The sequence below is a fragment of the Antennarius striatus genome, chromosome 3, assembly GCF_040054535.1.
Source record: "Antennarius striatus isolate MH-2024 chromosome 3, ASM4005453v1, whole genome shotgun sequence".
Lineage (NCBI taxonomy): Eukaryota > Metazoa > Chordata > Actinopteri > Lophiiformes > Antennariidae > Antennarius > Antennarius striatus.
The window spans coordinates 10,910,015-10,928,278 of record NC_090778.1 but is presented as its reverse complement, the minus strand read 5'-3'; the positions used below and the strand labels follow the sequence as shown (position 1 = coordinate 10,928,278).

Here is an 18,264-nt window from a genome sequence, read left to right as displayed (position 1 = left end):
GCAGAATGACGCACAGACGAACGCGTGCGTCTGTCCTGCTTCACAGGTCTCGGTCACGTGACAGGTTACCAGCTTTTACCCCTAAATTAAGCGCCCACAACTGCACCAGTGTTCTGGATTGAAGTCAAGGCAGATTATCCTGAGATCACCCAAAGAGTATTGAAAACCCAACCTCCTGTCTTTGTGAATCGGGATTTTCTGCAGTGACCATAAAGAAAACCAAACTGGGAGTAGACCGGACGTCCAGAACACACTACAGGTGTCATCTTCTCCCATTACCCCTAGATCAGCGGTCCCCAACCACTAATTCTCATTATTGTAATTATTATTTTATTTACTTGTTCTCTCTTTTATTGGAAATGATCAGTATTTCTCCTACGTTGAATGCACTGATGGTAAGTCTCTATATTTCAAAATACACCTCATCAGTGCAGTCACTTGAATCGAGTTTTTATATATTTATTTCTTACAATTATTTCGTTTACAGAGATGTTGATTATCATTTTATGAAAAAAAGATTGTTTATTGTATGTTCATGTCTACGTTTTACATAAAACCACTGTGGATAATTTACAGTATTTTCCGCACTATTAGGCGCACTGGGCTATAAGGCGCACCTTCAAGGCGCACCTTGTATTATTAGACTAAAGCCGTCCTGGCATCAATATTGATTATCAAGCAAATGAAGGCCGGTCTGTGAAAATACTGTCTTAGATGAAACCGGTCCATGGCGCATAAAAGATTGGGTATTGCTGCCTTAAATAACTTGTAATAACTTGTAACTTGTATCTTAAATGTATAATGGTACAACTGTGAATGAAGCTGCCGCCTGTGTCGCATGAGTTTATCACCCCACCCCACCCCACCCCACCACCTCCACCACCCCCATAACATAAAATCCAAATTTCAGAATTCCAGTGGTACATTTCTTTCAATATACAGTGATACCTCTACTTACGAATGTCTCTACTTACGAAATTTTCTACTTACGAAATTTCTCAGCAGGAAAATATTGCCTCTACTTACGAAAGAAATTTCGACTTACATAATGTAAAAACACAGTATCACTGATACTCAAAACTCCCACAGGTTCCTGAACGCAACATTCTCATAGCTGCTCTGCCATTGGCTATTACCTATTATGTATCTTCGTGGCATCCCATTGGCTAAGAGGGATGCCACTCCACCTCTGTGTGGAGCTGGATCAGTGTTTATGCAGCTTATGCAGTTTCTTCGGCATTCGGCACTCGACCCATGAGGTAGTCTGATAGTTTTGAACAAATATAATAACTTTGTCAGTACGTATTCGCTATGGACCCCAAGAAAGGAGAAAAGAGGAAAAGAAAAGACGAAGAAAAGAGTTTTTTTTGTCCGTACAAACAAAGCAAGAGATCATAGAAAAGCATGAGAAAGAGATGCGTTTGGTTGATCTCGCCAAAGAATCTGGCCATAATGCATCTACAATCACCACGTTATTAAAACAAACGGAAGTTTAAGGAGTTTAAGGCATCGCGTGGGTGGTTGGAGAAGTTCAAAAGGAGGACTGGAATTCACTCTGTTGTTCGGCATTGTGAGATAGGAGCGCATGAACCAAAGAGGGCAAAAAAACAATGGGGACAGCAGTTAAAAGGTAAATGACCGTCATTATTATTCTTTACTATGTTCTTTGTTTTTTACGTTATGCACAACTCTCATTTATTGTGTAATAATCTAATCGTAACATGTATTTGTTACATGTTTTGATGCATTTTTATGCTTTATAAAACATTTAGGTCGGAATTGTTGTGGGCTTGGAATGAATTAGGGCATTTGCATGGAAAATGCGTCTCTACTTAGTAATTTTCTACTTACGTAATTTCTTCCGGAACCAATTAATTTCCTAAGTAGAGGTACCACTGTATTAAATTACATTTTAAAACTCTAACTGCACACTAATTCTTTGGACATCAAAAAGGTTCAAACAAATGATCACATATTCCAAACAGCTACATTCTCTATGTCACAGATATTTATCATCCTTACAGTCAAAGCTTTCACCGTGTCACATGACAATTCAGGCAACACAGGCCTGTACGATCCTCCCAGCCTCTGCAGGAACACCTGACAGGCACAGGAGGATTTTTAACGCTGCTGTAAGACTTAAAGTGGTGCAACATTCACATCTCTCCTCGTCATCAATGTCATCTTTAAGAGCACTGGCAGAAATGATTAGCTTCACACGTCTGAGAATGAATACCTGACGTCATTTGAGGGTGCTGATTGTCTGTGTTTGGAGGCATATATGTCTGATACATTCCCACAGGAGTTAAATATTTTCAAGTTTTTGCAGCATAAATTTGCTTCCTGATACAATCAGGTTTCTCAGGCTGTGCTCGACCTGATACATTGACTCCTTATGTTTGTTACCATCAACTTCCACATGGTTCTCCACCCCCCCTATTGGTCTGTAAGTGGTCAGGGAGCAGGACTTCAACTGTAAAGCTGATTCTTTTGGCCTGGAAGATGCTGTAAGTGTTGTCAAATCTCAGAACATCTGGGGAAGAAGGAAAAGAAAATATTTTCTCTGCTGCTAGAATCTGATCTCACGTTGTACATAATCAACATTTTCTGAGTACTGTTATAACTGCAGCATAAAGCCCTATGAACACACGGCTGAGGTGTACTCACAGACTCCGGGTCGCTCACAGGTCAGAGATCCGTCCTCAGGCACCAGGTGAGCATTGTAGCGCTGGCTGGGCACAACTTCTCGCATTTCAGCTGCCTTCTTCCATTCACCCTTTCTATCCTTCAGAAACACCCCAAAACCAATGTCTGCGCCCTCAGTGGCAAATTGCCACCTGTAAAGATGGGAAAAAAAGATGAAATAACTTGGAAAATTTACTAATTTTTTAGGATCTTTTTTCTTTCTATAGTACCAGAAATTTGTTCATATAAAAAGCTTTGTGAATATTCAGTATATGGGATAAATCTATATAGGATTAGAAATATTTTGTTAACAGTATTGCTGTGATTTTCACTGTGCATTACTCTATCAGTTAATACTCTTACTATAACTTGCTATTTTAATTTTAATTTACTTTTCCAAAGTCATATTTTATAATTGTTTGGTTAGCCTAGCCAACATTGATATACATCCTCTTGAACCTGACCTTAGAACGCAGCCCGGGAACAGAATCTCATAGTCAAACTGTTGGGAAGAACCTCGTTTGACAATCATACACCGCTCGTAGTCCACCTTAACATGGTCCCGCACATAGTAGGAGGGGGGAACTGGTCCAACATGGTTTATCTGCAGCCAAGATCGTGCATGAACATGATTAGGATACTTGTGTTGAAAATCGACAACAAATATATGAAATATTCAAGTCGGGGTCAGGAGAAAGGAAAAGAAGAGAAAGCAATCACTTAACTGTGACATTCTCTGAAGACTTGTAATTTTTTGTCATTTGCAAATAAAAGTTCATCCTTTTACATCATTCCATTTCATTTATCATATAAATAAAAAATAAAATAACACTCAGTACATGAACCAACAAACAAAGCGGACTGATTTCTTCACAGAAAAAAGAGTTTACAGTGGGATGAGTGGCTTATCAACAAATATCACAAGGTCAAATACTGGAGCCGCCAGTTCCAGAAAGACTCGTCTCAGACTTAAACACATCTATAAGGAAAGCGAAAGCCATCTGAAGCCACACCCCTGGAAAGAATCTGACACTGAATCTGATGGAACCTGATGGAAATCCCACCCTCTTTTACATGTATGATGTTGGGACAGAAATTAAAAAAGGAATTGGGAGTACTCTTTTTTCATATCACGTCTTTCACAGATTCCACCATGTTACAGCTCCTTGACTTTTCAGTCGTTCAAAACATTCTTGACTCAGAAGCCTTTTGAAGGTTAGATATTCTAGCTGCTGAAGCTGTTCAGCTGGTTACATTCTGCATCTGTACTGACTTTCAAAAGACCTGTCCGTCGAGTCAAACAAGATTGATATTTTCATGGAGTGCATACAGCCATCTTCATGCTGCTCCATTGTAGCCAGGCATTATCCACACATTGTTCCCACATTTTATTCTGATATCACCCATTTAAATTATGAAATGCTGTTTTCTTGTTTACAAATTAAAAGTATATTAACACTCAACAACAGGATGAAATGTCACACAGTTTATAATCAAACTTCAGAACATCATAAGAACATCATAAGGGAAAAATTACTAGTACAGAATAGAATAGAATAGAATAGAATAGAATAGAATAGAATAGAATAGAATAGAATAGAATAGAATAGAAACATGTTACATGTTTCTACAGTTGAGTGGACAAAGGGAACAATGACTCTCGAGAAGTGCTTTCACTGTTTTTGTGTTTTTAAAGCCTCCACATGGGAGCATAAGGAAGAGGAACAAGCTGGTTCCGCAACTAATGCAGTGCATGAAGAAGCAATCAATGCATTTGAGGAAGAAAGATTTGGACGTATGCAGATGCAGAGCCTTGTTTCTCTGAATTCTATCAAACTCTTTCATGAGCACACTATTCAAACAAACTATTGTATGTATACTGATAAACAAGTCTTTATAAAGGATACGTTAAATTACAATTTGACATTTTGGGAATTCTTGATATGATACAAATTAGGTCATAGACTGGAAACTGGGGGAAAAAGCTAGGGTGACTTTTAAGTAAAATCCATGCGCCAACAAGCAAAAGTCTAACAATGGATTAATGGTGAAACAGTGAGACATCGCTGGGCAGGTTCTTGTCCTGGCTAAGTGACAGCTCTTGAGGCTAGTTGTTATTCCCTGCACCCCACACTTGTGCAAAGCTAAGCTAGTTGCTACCGGGCTTTAGTTTCTTATACAGTATAATGTTCTGTGTTATCAACCTTTCATCCATCAAGTCATTTATGCAATAAATATTTCATCCAGTCAGGTCTTAATGGCCAAAAAATGGATAATTGCCTCGGAAAAGTATCACACCCAGCTTTGCACACACCTATTAAAATTTCAGTTATATTTGCATAACCAAACAGCAAACAGAAAAACGGTGCAAAAAAACACTGGAATTTTTTCTTTTTAAAACTCTAGATTTAGATTTTAAAATCTAGGAACACCAACATCCACCCTAATATATATACCACAGTGTTTTCACACATTTTTGGCGATCGGTGTATATTTGGATAATTTATTGCCTTTTGCAATAATCAATACTGAGTGATTGCAGAATATTTTTCAAAATACTGTACTCTACATAAATTTTTCAAAATACAGACCTCAAAATAAAAATGTCAAACTGCCTCTTTAATAAGACAACTCAGTTCCTACAAACTTTAAAAAAAAGTCAAAAACACATAGCCAGCTAGCTAACAAATGTGTACTTTTTAAAAAAGTAGAAAAAATGCACTCTTTTGATTAAGAATCTCAATTCCTTGAAACTTGAATTTCTCTTCCTGTTCATCATGTGTCCCGGGGCCAATTATTTATCTACAGAAAAATGACAAAAACAGGGTCAGTCTAGCATTTTATCCGCAATTACAACTACTCTGGCACCTATGTTGCTCGACTCTACAAAAGCATTTCAGGTCTGACTACTTTTTGAGGCCATTTCTACAAAGCGAGGTGCGTTTGCAGCGGGTACAAGGTGGCAGCTTTTTAAAGGAATTAATTTCCTTCAATTTGTGTGTTTGTGTTCACGTTCTTTTTACCTCAATTTAACACACAACCATCTGATGATTGCGACACACAGGCTGCATCAATTAACATCAGTTCTTGTTAGTACAATTATGTTCATAATAATAGCAGTGTGTTTAACAAGGTGAGTAAACCTCAAAATTCTTCAAGTACACAAATGCACTGGGGACACTGCACATTTAATTTCAATTCAAGAAAACTGTAAAAAGTAACGAATTTGATAATATCTTACTGAAAGTCATGAAATATTTATTTACAAACTCAAAAATGTGCTGTATAAACTAAGAAATGCTTGAAGATTCAACTTTTCCTGAGAATCACAAATATTTATTAAATATATGCATAGCTGAATAAATAGTTTTCAAAATTATTCGATATTGAATAAATATTATTCAATATTACTGTGGTTATGCTAATATTTATTTGCATTACCACAGTTTCTGATAACTGCTTCACGTCTGTGGTGCATGGAGTCGACCAACTTCTGGCACCGGTCAAAAGGAACTCCAGCCCAGGACAATTGTACTACGCTCCACAATTCCTCTGGATTCCTTGGTTTTGCCTCATGAGCAGCATTTTTTATGTTAGCTCACAAGTTTTCTATGGGATTCAGGTCCAGGGATTTGTTGGTCGCTTCATTACTTGAATTATGTTTGTCTGGAAACATGATTTTGCTCACTCACTGGTGTGTTTGGGGTCATTCTCTTGTTGAAACACACATTTCAAGAGCATCTCCAGTCCAGCATACAGTAACATGACTACTTCCAGTAATTTGATGTACTCAAACTGATCCATGATCCCTGGTATGCAATAAGGCCCCGTCCACACGATGCCGGAATTTTTTGAAAACGCAACGCATTGAAAACAATTTGCGTCCACACGACAGCGTTTTCAAAAAAATCTCCGTCCACACGTAAACACATCAGTGCATTTATCAAAACGTGTATTAGCGGTCCACTCCGAGAACGACAGGAGAAAGGACCGGGACGTGTGGAAATTCACGGTGTTCCTCCTGGAGGACGACCTCCATCAGAGTTCTCCCACCAGACAGCACGTCCCGGTCTGACCCAGAACTGGCGTCGGCGTCTTTGGTGAGAAACGTGAATGAATGAATGAATAAATAAATACATATATAAACTTTATGACACATAAATAAAGAAACAGGTGATCAAATATAATAAGTGCAAAGCATGTTTACTGACGCATCTCCGACGTAGAGCTGTTATACATCAGAAAATAGCCGGTTTTAGCTCCGTCTGTACATGTAGACACGGGTCACATGCATGATGTCACAGCGGTTTTGATCCCAGGGACACGCCCCCCGGATAAAAAAAGTTGCAAATAAACCGTCCACATGACAACGCAGACCCAGCGTTTTCGAAAAAATCCACCCTGGCCAGCGTTTTCAAAAAAGTTCCGTCATCAAGTAGGAGGACCAACACTATAGTATGAGAAACCTCCCCATATAATGATGCACCATGATATAGGGAGGTTGAAATTTAAGTTGAAATTTTAACAAAAGCTGTGATTTATCTTGCTAATGATATGAGACTGCTATTATTTCGTATTCATCTGTATATGTATGCAGAGAGAAACAGTACCCAGGATGATTGGAGTTGTATTGATTCATTCCGCGACAGACACCCAGTCCAGAGCTGTCCTTCAACTCTCATTGACCTTGTGCTGATTCATATGTAGCAGAATCCTCAGTGAGCCACGCTTACAGCCTTAATGTTTCCTGATCCAGTCTTTTAGATTCATCTCATTCATTGTGTTTTGTTTTTAACCAGAATATGGCATTAAATCATTCCTGTTAAGAGAAATTATTTCTCCCTGGAAAAACTGGTCAGCTCGCATAGTTTGACATTCAAATTAAAAAACCCTCGATGTAATAAGTGCGCTGTGTGCAAATTAGCCAGCAAAAGCCAAGCCCTACGCTCTAAACCCAAATGAAGGCTACTGCAAACTGTTGTAGGAGCAGCAGAGCAGGAGAACTGCATGAATAGATCACACACAAGCTGCTGCAGGTCTAACCGTACAGAGGCGACTGTTGTTGGAATCAGACTGTTATCCATTGCAGGACTGTTGGTACTTCTGTCTGACTGGTCCATTCATCAAAATTGGAAAATTCATCAAAACAATCCCGGTGTAGTGAAAAATAATTATATTATTATCATTACATTATTATAGATTTCCTATGAAAGGACTAGCTACCGGTTTTGTCCACTTAATAACTTTCGAACACATTTTAATCGCATTGGATATTAGGATTATCATGTTATGTGATTTTTCATACATGTTTAAAATCACAGCATTTATCAATAGTGGAAAATTATCTTGATTAATTATTATCGTGACACTGATTTCAACCATGTCATTGAAAGAATGTGTCTGCAAATCGGGTTTTTATCTGGTTGGTGGTGGGAGTCAAAGAAATCATATTTCGGGTTAGGTAAACATGGCTTTGTAACACTGAGCTCAGGCAATAATTAGCAGCTAAAAATGAATAATGTAGAAATGGTAGTGATCCAACTGCTCAACACGTGGAGTGTGTGAGGATTTGCAAAGACACAAATAACTATGAAAATGATGTCTGACAGTATTCAAAGTTAGAAAGAAAGATTTGATATTATAAACATCTGATGGTAGATGTGTGTTCGTCTACCAGGGCTGTCTTTAATCATTACAAATTCGATATGGTACAATAAACCCAAGGGAGCACTGCTGTGAATTTGTCATCTGCAACAGAGAAATGTCTGTCCCAAGTCATCATCAGCCTACTTTTAGCATCACAGCACCTACAAGTCTACGTTTGGATGCCGACTAACTCACCTTGGTGCGACAGCGAGGATCTCCATCAGGATCGGTCATCTTACCCCCGTATATCACCGGTAGCTGCTCAGCATCAATGTACTTCAGTAAGACCTCCTGCCAGTTAGCTGTGAAACCACAGAAACAGCAACTCACTTCATGAGAACAATGACAGAAGGAGAAAATGAGCACACTTTAACAAACTAGCAGGGCTCTTTAGCACCCATAACTTCAAAAAGTCTCAAAAGTCCTGCTTCACCAAATAGCAATCTTATCTAAATTTTTACATTATACCCGTGTATAATCAAAGTGATTAAATTAAAGTCATGGGGTGAAAAAAAAAAGATGGAATTATCCCGTCATCAAGATTTACTCTTCATTCAACCCATCTACTACGTAGGAAAGACTGTAGTGTCATCCTGCTAATGGTGACACGAACAAATCAAACCAATCTCTACGCCTCCTGGGTGAAGGTAAGAAAAAGACACCAATGAAAACAATCAACTCCTTCACGGTGTTAACAAGACAAACCAATGTGTGGCCTCTCACCCCCGAGGATGTGGATCTTTTGTCTCGTGTTCTCACATAGAAAGTGCTTCACTAGGTTGTAGGCCACAGGATAGAGTTTGGGAGCTGTAGGAGAAGTCAAAACTCTGATGTTTCAACAGCATGATACAATCATTCAGAAAAGCAAAGATGACCATAGCAGAGCAAGTAAAATTGTTAAATAACCTGTCTGAACCAACATTGATTTACATGTAAATAAAGGATTAAATTCACCTTTAATGACAAACAGTCTTTTCAAGGCTTCTGGATAGTTGTCTTCAAACATCTGGAGGATCTGGTGACAAACAGAACGTTGCGTCAAGATGTCGATCAGTCCAAGTCATTGTGTGGGCTGTATAGAATGTGAGCCTCCGTACCTCTCCAAATGTTTCTATAGCAGGCTTCCATATATGCTTCAGACCCAGACCTTCGACATCGTAGACCATGGTGATCGACTCCACGTTTCTCCCCATCTGATGGAAAGAAAAATAATCTGTTAAATTAATAATCTGTGATGGAGCAGGCTGGTCATTTTTTGGAGGGTTGATGACTCATTCTTGGTTCCTCAGGTCAACTAAGTGCCAGTTCATCACCCGAGCACCGCCGAGGCACCTCTGAGCAAGGCGCCATCCTCTTTATAGGCTACTCATTAAGGCCGCACCACGAAGGAGCTGCCCAACGCTCATCTGCCCCATCACTTGCTGCCTACAGGCACCTTGTGTGTGTGCGTGTGTGTGTGTGTGTGTGTGTGTTTGTGTGTGTGTGTGTTAGTGTGTGTGTACTCGCATGCAACTAATTACCAGTGTGTGCAAGAGTGGACTAATAATTTCCCTACGGAGATCAATAGTTAATTATAATTAAAATAAATTTTAAAAAGTGAAATCCAGAATGTTCCTGGATGCAAAGTTGTTCAACAAATATAAGTCACTTTGTCAAAATGTTTTAAGTGATGGATTCATATGACATCTGTGACATTTAATATTACAAGGTTTTTAGCTCTTAGGACTTGTTTATCAGTAGAACGCAGATATCCCACCTCGCTAAACAAACACATTTGTACAAATGTGTATTTTTGAGTTTGTTCACTCAACCTGAGGAGAGTAGATAAAGATTCATCAATGAGGGGAATTAGCTTGTTGGACGTCGTCTAACAAACTAATCGTCATCTGAGTAATTTTTAAAAACAAGAAGTAAAACAATATACGGTATTTCACTAAACAATCTATAACAAAGGTTTGCTAGCTTAGGCGTTAATTCTTTTTTTCCTAGCCCATTGATAAATACTAGGGCTGTCAGTTTAACGTTTTAATTAGAATGATTTATTACACTGCAAATTAACGCGCTATAAAAAATAACGCAATTAATCGTGAGTGGCAAGTCAATGCGCAAGCATTTTAAATTTGGCCCATTGAGGGACCCGTAGGCTGCAGTGACGTCACTTCCTACCTGCGCCACTAGTCAAAAGCAGAGTGACTGACAACAGAGATGGACGCGACACAGGAGAGCGAGGCAAGCCCACTCGGACCTTTGGAGGGAAAGTTTATTTATGAAAAGAACAAAGACGGGACTATCAACAATAACGCCGTGATTTGTACCTTTTGTAAAAGCGAATTTTCATATCACCGAAGCAGCTCCAGCCTAACGTATCATTTAAATGCAAAACATGTCAAGGACATAGTGTTGAACGTTAGTTGAACGTTCCTTTTAAAGGAAAAGCCTGTTGGCATCTTGCTATTGATGCTGCCTTATTTAGAGGAATGTTATACTATTCATTTTGAATTGCTGTATTGAGTCAGCTTTAGTATTCATTCTGATTGAGAGTCTGCTTATGTGCCTATTTGAGACTCAGCCTTATCTTATTTCTGAATTTTATTTATTTTATTTAACTATTCGTAATGCATTTTTGAGAAATTCCCCTGGCCTCATTGGTTTGCTGATGTGCTTGGCCTTTTTTCTTTCGAGATTCATTTATAAAGCACACTTAACCAATAAAAATGTGGATTTCAAATCTTCTCTTCTTGGTGTATTCTATTGATTAGTCATGCACTACGATTTTGTAATGTCCTAGAATTCAAATTCTTATTTGGGGGCCTTTAGCAGGTATGAGATTAAAATGTGATTAATTAGATTAATTTATTACAAATTCTGTCATTAATTTGATTCATTTTTTTAATCGCCTGACAGCACTACTAAATAGGGATAAATATCTGGCTTTGATAAACCTTCAGGCCAAGGCGGTCTTTCAGTGTGAGTAGGTCCACAGGACGTCTGTCCTACCGGTGTCTCTGCTCTTACCCTCTGTGACTGCAGGACACACTCCTGCTGCAGGACCTCACAGTCTCTGATCTTTGACTTGATGAAGTCTTGTTTGGAGGCGGACAGAAAGAGGCCCTTCGGATCCACGGGTCCGATGACATCGTACCAGATGGGACTGCCCTCACGGTCATAGCCACACATCCCTCCTGACAGATACTTCTCTATCACCTGAAAACAGCAGTTCTTCACATGTCAAACCCCTTGTTCCAGCAGTACACAACAGTTATTTTTCTGTGTTTATTTCAAGTATTATCATTAAAAAAAAGTAAAAATGAAACCCTTGCCTTTGCTAGAAATGCAGCAACGGAACAACAATACTCAACCAGACTAAAGAGAAGCTTCTGCACATTGCTTTTGTCAGGTAGATTTGTCGACCAGAGAAATCAGGAGGCATTTTTAACCTGAACCTCTCGTAGGCTTTTACCTCTGGTGGACGCCAGTCGGAGACGATCGTGTCCACTTTCATCTGTTTCCTGAACTCCAAATGCTGAAAGAAAATAGAGATTCGTGTTAACATATAAATATTGATATATTGTCAGTAGCTCTAGATTAGCTTTACAATTAATCAGTGTCAGACTGTTTGGCTAAACTCATTGTAATAATAATTTAAGTGGTTTAAGATTTTTGATATAGATGATGATGTAAAGCCTGTCCCGTCTACTAGAAGGGGGTCAGTTCTTTACTAGTGTGTGCACGTGTGGTGAAAACAGAAGCACCTCAACAAACAGGAAATGGTCATAACCGCCTCGAAAGACACTTTGACACACATCATGAGTGTGTTTTTTCTTTCGCCTAATTAATTTAAAGGCATTGGTAGAACAACGGGATATCTACAATTAATTGGAATTAGAAGAACTATTCAAAGAGTTGCAGCAATAGCACTTATTTAGTGACTTTGCTACATCGCATCACATGACTGATCCATGCCATCAGTGTGTAAACACTTCCCTGTCAAGCTTTTTTCCAACTCATTTATGTTGTCAGTCTCCAGCACATGATCTGACTCAGCGTCATCTCTGTCTCAGCTAAGCTCCCACAAACATTGTGTTTCATAGGGGAAACAATGACTCCTCCGTCCACCTTCCCTCTCTGAATTTCTTCTTAATTCTTAATAATGAGTGGAAACTACAGAATGTAATGAATTAATAACTACTTAATTTGACTGCATCCTAGGCTACAATCGCCCAAACTTACTTTCAATTTTGTCCAATGGTAACAAATTTCTAAGGACACCTTGAACTCTAAAAGTAAACAGTTATGACTCTTTGGATTCAGAATGTTAGACCCATGGATGTTTTATTTTCATTATAATATGAAGTGTATATGTCAAATTTGGACCTCCGTGGCGGGGCCAGCGGGACAACTACCTATCTTATCTCCTCAGGCTGTTATGAAAAGTCGTTGCCCCCTAAATGAACTGTAAGCACAGAGCTCCTATCTAATCATCATCCAGTCTGAGCTGATGGGCTGAATAGTCTGCACTGGAGCTAACATCTCTCTCACACACACCATAGATTAGCCCTTGAAAACAGGAACCATTGTGGTTGGCTTTCAAACCTGGATTACAAGAATATGTAGCAAATAGGAACAACAGAAAGGACCCGAAGCGGAACATATTACCTTTCTCAACATGGCCTCAGACTTCTGGACATTGAAGTTTCTGGCTGAGAAAGTAAAATAAAGAAAAGTTAGAAAGAATAATGATGAATACAGACATCCATGGCTCATAAATGTTAAATGCAAACTGATTTTAACCAGAATGCACACAGGGACGATTAGAGTGTGATATCACATTTACCAGCATATTATATATAGATATTATAGTAAGACCTGTTATAAAGAAGCACACTTTCTTCATGAGGCATTTTTCTTGACTTAAGTGTATCAGAGAGGCAGAAAGGGAGACAAATTCACCATTGATTAATAATCAATTAATAACCAAATCAATTTTATTATTATTATATTTATTATTATATTTATTATTATATTTATTATTATCATCATCATCATCATCATCATTATTATTATTATTATTATTATTATTATTATGAATAAAATAATAATATAAATATGTAAACACAATATAAAGAATCCAAACTTGCTTTTAAAATCAGGAACAAAATAAATTAACACTTTATTATATAACTTTCAAAATTCATTCATCTTCTTGTTGATGAGACAACCAGAATCATCACGTCTTCAGACACTTATCCGCAGTTGCTGATCACGGTCTGCTCAAGCCTATCCAGTAGACCCCTGGATGAGACTTCAGCTCATCACAACTACGGAAAATTTAGAGTCATCAATTCACCTAAATTGCATGTTTGATGAGGTGGGAGGAAGAACCCATACAGACACAGAGAAAACACACCAGCTCTGCACAGAGAGGAATCAAACTCAAAAGCGTCTTGCTGTGAGGCAACAGGGTTACCCACCACCACTGTGCTGCCCTACATTCACAATCATCTATCTCTGTCTGTCAATAAAAGTTATAGGACAATCAGAATAACCGTGAACCATCACAGCTGTGATAAAACATGTTCTGTACACACAGGGTTCCGCAGAGAAATCATAATTGATGTGTTAACAACTCTTTGGACGTTTTTATAGGATAAAAATGATCACAGATAAGATCACAGGTTGGATACTGGAGGAGGAATACCTGAAACACCAACAATACTGCAGAAAATAACAACAGGTATTTGAGGGATGAAGTTTGAGTAAAATAGCTGTAAGTAAAGCTTTTAAGAAACAACTGCAATAAATGAATAATGCAATAAAATCTGCTCTTTTTGTTGAATAAGAGTGCTGATTTTAATTTCAAAAATATTACACAATGGTTTAAATCCACAAATAACAGAAGTATAAATAAATTTAGAGAAACCTAAAAATACAAACAATATAAAATAATCCTTAGCTTGAGGGAATAAACGTGCATAACATCTTATCCAAGCCCACACATTCAGTCTAAAACAGAGTTCACACACACACACACACACACACACACACACACACACACACACACACACACACACACACACACACACACACACACACACACTGTAATACTATAAATCTGAGGTGATTAGCTCTGCTAATGACAGTCCAGTGGACAGGCTCAACAGCGTTGTTCCTGTGAAGTGAGTCTTAACTTAAACCTCAACAGTGGATTACGCTTTATGTCAGGCTCCATCCTGGAAACACAACTAGAACAAGCACAGATTTAACATTCCAAAAGCAGAAGGCAGAGTGTGGAACATGATCAGACAATGATTACTGTCAATTTTCATGATGAGGTTGCCTCACCTTAGTAGGCTTTATATATGTTTGAAAAATAATAAGCAGCGCTATACGGTTAGAAGAAAGGCTCTTCCTCTCAACATGCTGGTATAATGTGATTACACTTGATTGCTGGTTGGAGAGTGTAGGATGATTTTAAGAAACAAACCAAAAGAACAGTGTTTATGATACAATCTGAAGGATGTTTCAGGATGTTTCAGGATGGATGTTTCTGTCTGCTGCACTGAACCCTGTCAGCACATAATTCAGTACATCTGATACTGTATGTCAGTTGTGTGCCACAGACATTGACCCATCTCCATCGTCTTTAAGGTGGAGCTCCTCAGAGATAATCAATGTACAGCATGTATCCTGTCAGCGAGTGGCTCATCTGAGACTATCTGTCATCTGATCTACTACACAATATAACGTTTTAAACTGTAATTTTGTATTTGTAATTCCTGTTTGAACGCCCTCTTCTAAAAGCTAATCTACAAGTAGTTGGATCTCAATGGAACATTTTTATACCTCTCGAATAAACAGAAGAACAATTCACAAGGAGACCACAACCAACTGCATTTACACCAATCCACCAAACTCTGTTTTAGTTTATATCTAATTTAACTTCAACATCATTTTAAACCAAACTCAAAGTGGTTCTGGTTATGAAACCAAACTGTTCATTCTGTGTCACCTCAGGGTAATTGATTCCATTCCAATTTTTAGACTGTATTGAGTTATTGCAAGCACTTGAATCTCAGTGATCTTTTCATCCAGGATTAAAGGAACCTAACTTGAACCATTCAAAACTTACACCGACCTAACAGACTCTCTTTCTCCACATCCAGATCCAGATTTGTTCAGATGGAGCAGAAATAATGACTGCAACCCTTACTTAGTATCACTGTGACAAAGATGCTTTGAATTCTTGTTATGAAAGGACTTTTTGAATAACTTGAAGAAAAGGACCAGAAACCCAGCTGGAGAGTGTCTGCTGGCAGACAGGCTGTCGTCCCTCGCAGTGTGCCTTTAATGCGATTACACAGGATTAGTCCGATACACCGAGTGCCAGACTGGTGCTCTAGGACAAGTCAGTACAAGAGATCCACAAAGCACTGCTTCCCTTTTCTTGAGCATCCGAATTTGTAGCTCCAAGCAGGCTATTATTCACCCATCTGGATCTAAGACATTTGGTGACCAAAATTACACCTATTAAAATTCAATACCTGAATTATGGTTCACATGATTAAGTGTGACTATTTAGAGGAAGATCAAAGGAAAATTAAAAAAAATTGCTGACTAGCACGTCTGATTTTTCAAACATCAGCGTGTTTGGATGTATTATACATCCTTAAATATAAAAATCTGCTGGGTCTGTGAGTCCTCAATTGCACTGTAAAGATTTATCTACAAATGGAAACATCCGCAAGCAAATAACTTACAATAATATAGAGGGAAGATGGGAAAGGGTTTGCATTGCAAGAAAACTGACTAGCGTGTGCCGTCAGATATTTCGCTCACCTCTGAGCCATCGTAACAGGAAATGGTCGTGCTGTGCTGGAAGTTGCGTAAGGATGTCTTTTATCCTCTCTCGAAACTTTAGACAGAATAAGGAATGAAGAAAGATGTCATCAATGTGCTGAAGCAAAATTTTATACTGATGTTTACAGTTAAAATTCATGCCTGGAGGTTTAAAAACAATACAGTGATTAGAAATACAATACATGTCTTTGTCTACAAGGATTTAAAATTTCACTGATCCATTTCAAATGTGTTTATTTCTTTCCCTAATCCTATCAAAACTTGTGACATGACCACTAATTTGCACACATTAAATGGTTTAAACAAGGAGTGTATTCAATAAATTATGAAAGGGTGGCATAACTCAGATTTCCAGGTCAAAGACCTCTGGTTTCAGTTGTTTATTTAGTTCACAACAAAACAGATAAATTACTTCTATGATCTGACATAAAGACAATTTCTGCCCATATTAACCCTGTTCTACTTTGAAGTTTGAAAGATGCCACACTTTCAGATTATTTTGAACAGGTTCACAGGATTTGGGGTTTAGCACACCACTCATAATCCTATTATTGAAACACACTTATAAAAACCTTCAGTAATGGGTGCATAAGAACCTGTTTTGCTTCAAAACTTGAAAGTGAGTAAGCTGATGCAAAAGTAAATTCTTACGTCAGTTTGATCATTTAAGTTCAATTAAATCTAGAAATGCAAAAGTAAACAATCTGAAGAAACCAACAAGGCAGTCAGAGACTGCAACATCCCACATCATCACATTTTTGTGGCTCAGGCTTCCTGAAAATGTTGCTTTATGTTTTGTGATTATATCTCATCAGGTTTCTGAGAGGTGTAACTAAAAAGGTATAAAAGTGAAATTTTGACCTTAACCTAGATTTTCAAGGTCAAGGTTGTGAACTAATTTTCATCCCCTTGCCTTCCTGAATATAAGGCCTTTTGTTTCGTATTTCTATCTTATCCGGTTCCTGAGATATGTGCAAATTTTTTTACAAAAGTTGAAATTTGACCTTGAACTAGTTTTCTCAAGGTCAAGGTCATCATATCATTTTCATCCCTTTTGTCACCCGAGTAATGTGCTTTTTTTCTCATCTTTCTATCTGCTAAGGTTGTGAAGATATTTGGTGGACGGAAACACACAAACACTGAAAATGACAATACATCACCGCTTTGCAGAATGTAACTATGAAATGCTCACCTTTATGACCCCATCAAAGTATATATGAAATTTTGTATGGCGCCCAACATCTTTGGGAGGAGATCTGGATATACTGTACTATTACCTGATGTGTAAATATGTATTTGGTCATATGGACAAGGACTAAAGTGAAGGTGTGGACCCCCACAGTCTAAAATCACCTCTGGATCCCAGCACAAATTTACAGTATGAAAAGCTAGATTATTTTCCTTTGATTGCTGGACAGAGAAGAAAGTCTGATTGTAAAAAGCTTTTTAAATTGATTCTGAAATTTTAGAGAAAGCCATGAAGCTGATAAAGACTTTCATTATTGACTGAAGATGAAGGTCAGTTGCATCCCTAAATTTTTTAATGAAGTGGCAAAACAAAAAATTGTCATTATATGTGTTCCGCAAACTCATCTGCAAAACATTACGAAACTATTCAGAAAGCATAAGGCATTGTCATCATTTTTTAAATTGTGGGTTATTTGACGTGACAGCTGACACCATGCCATTACACTGTAATCCCAGGGATGCTCCAGTGCAGCGCGCAGGACCATTACAGAAAGCGTATCATCATCTTTCTGATGCTAAACTTACGTGATCCAGTGCCTCGGCCTGTTTAGGACTGAGGTCTCCGACTCTCCCGCTCATGTCTGCACCACGAAATGCAGCACAGATAGGTGCTGATCGCCAGGTGTTCAGCCTCCGACGCCGCACCGTTACGTGACCGCGAAGCCCCGCCGCCCTCTCAGCCTCTCTGTCAGGCGCCTGCTGCTGAAACGATAGTCTGCCGGGGAGAGTGTGCGCGCGACGTCGCCCCGCCCATTAGAGGACCCGCCCATTAGAGGACCCGCCCACTCGACCAAAGATATTAGACAAGAGGATTACCCGCCATCAAAA

General features: G+C 38.5%; 1 protein-coding gene across 1 annotated transcript; it reads right to left on the bottom strand.

Annotated features, from left to right (window-relative positions):
• Nucleotides 1-886: 886 nt before the first annotated feature.
• Nucleotides 887-18,147, bottom strand: LOC137592413 (SEC14-like protein 2). The gene is made up of 12 exons (XM_068310569.1): nucleotides 17,962-18,147; nucleotides 16,168-16,243; nucleotides 12,988-13,031; nucleotides 11,792-11,854; nucleotides 11,347-11,535; nucleotides 9,429-9,524; nucleotides 9,286-9,346; nucleotides 9,055-9,138; nucleotides 8,527-8,633; nucleotides 3,150-3,289; nucleotides 2,668-2,837; nucleotides 887-2,533 (listed from the first exon to the last, which is right to left on the bottom strand). Exons 1-12 carry the CDS (start codon nucleotides 18,013-18,015, stop codon nucleotides 2,409-2,411), a joined length of 1,209 nt encoding a protein of 402 aa, XP_068166670.1. The 5' UTR covers nucleotides 18,016-18,147; the 3' UTR covers nucleotides 887-2,408.
• Between the last annotated feature and the right edge of the window lie 117 nt (nucleotides 18,148-18,264).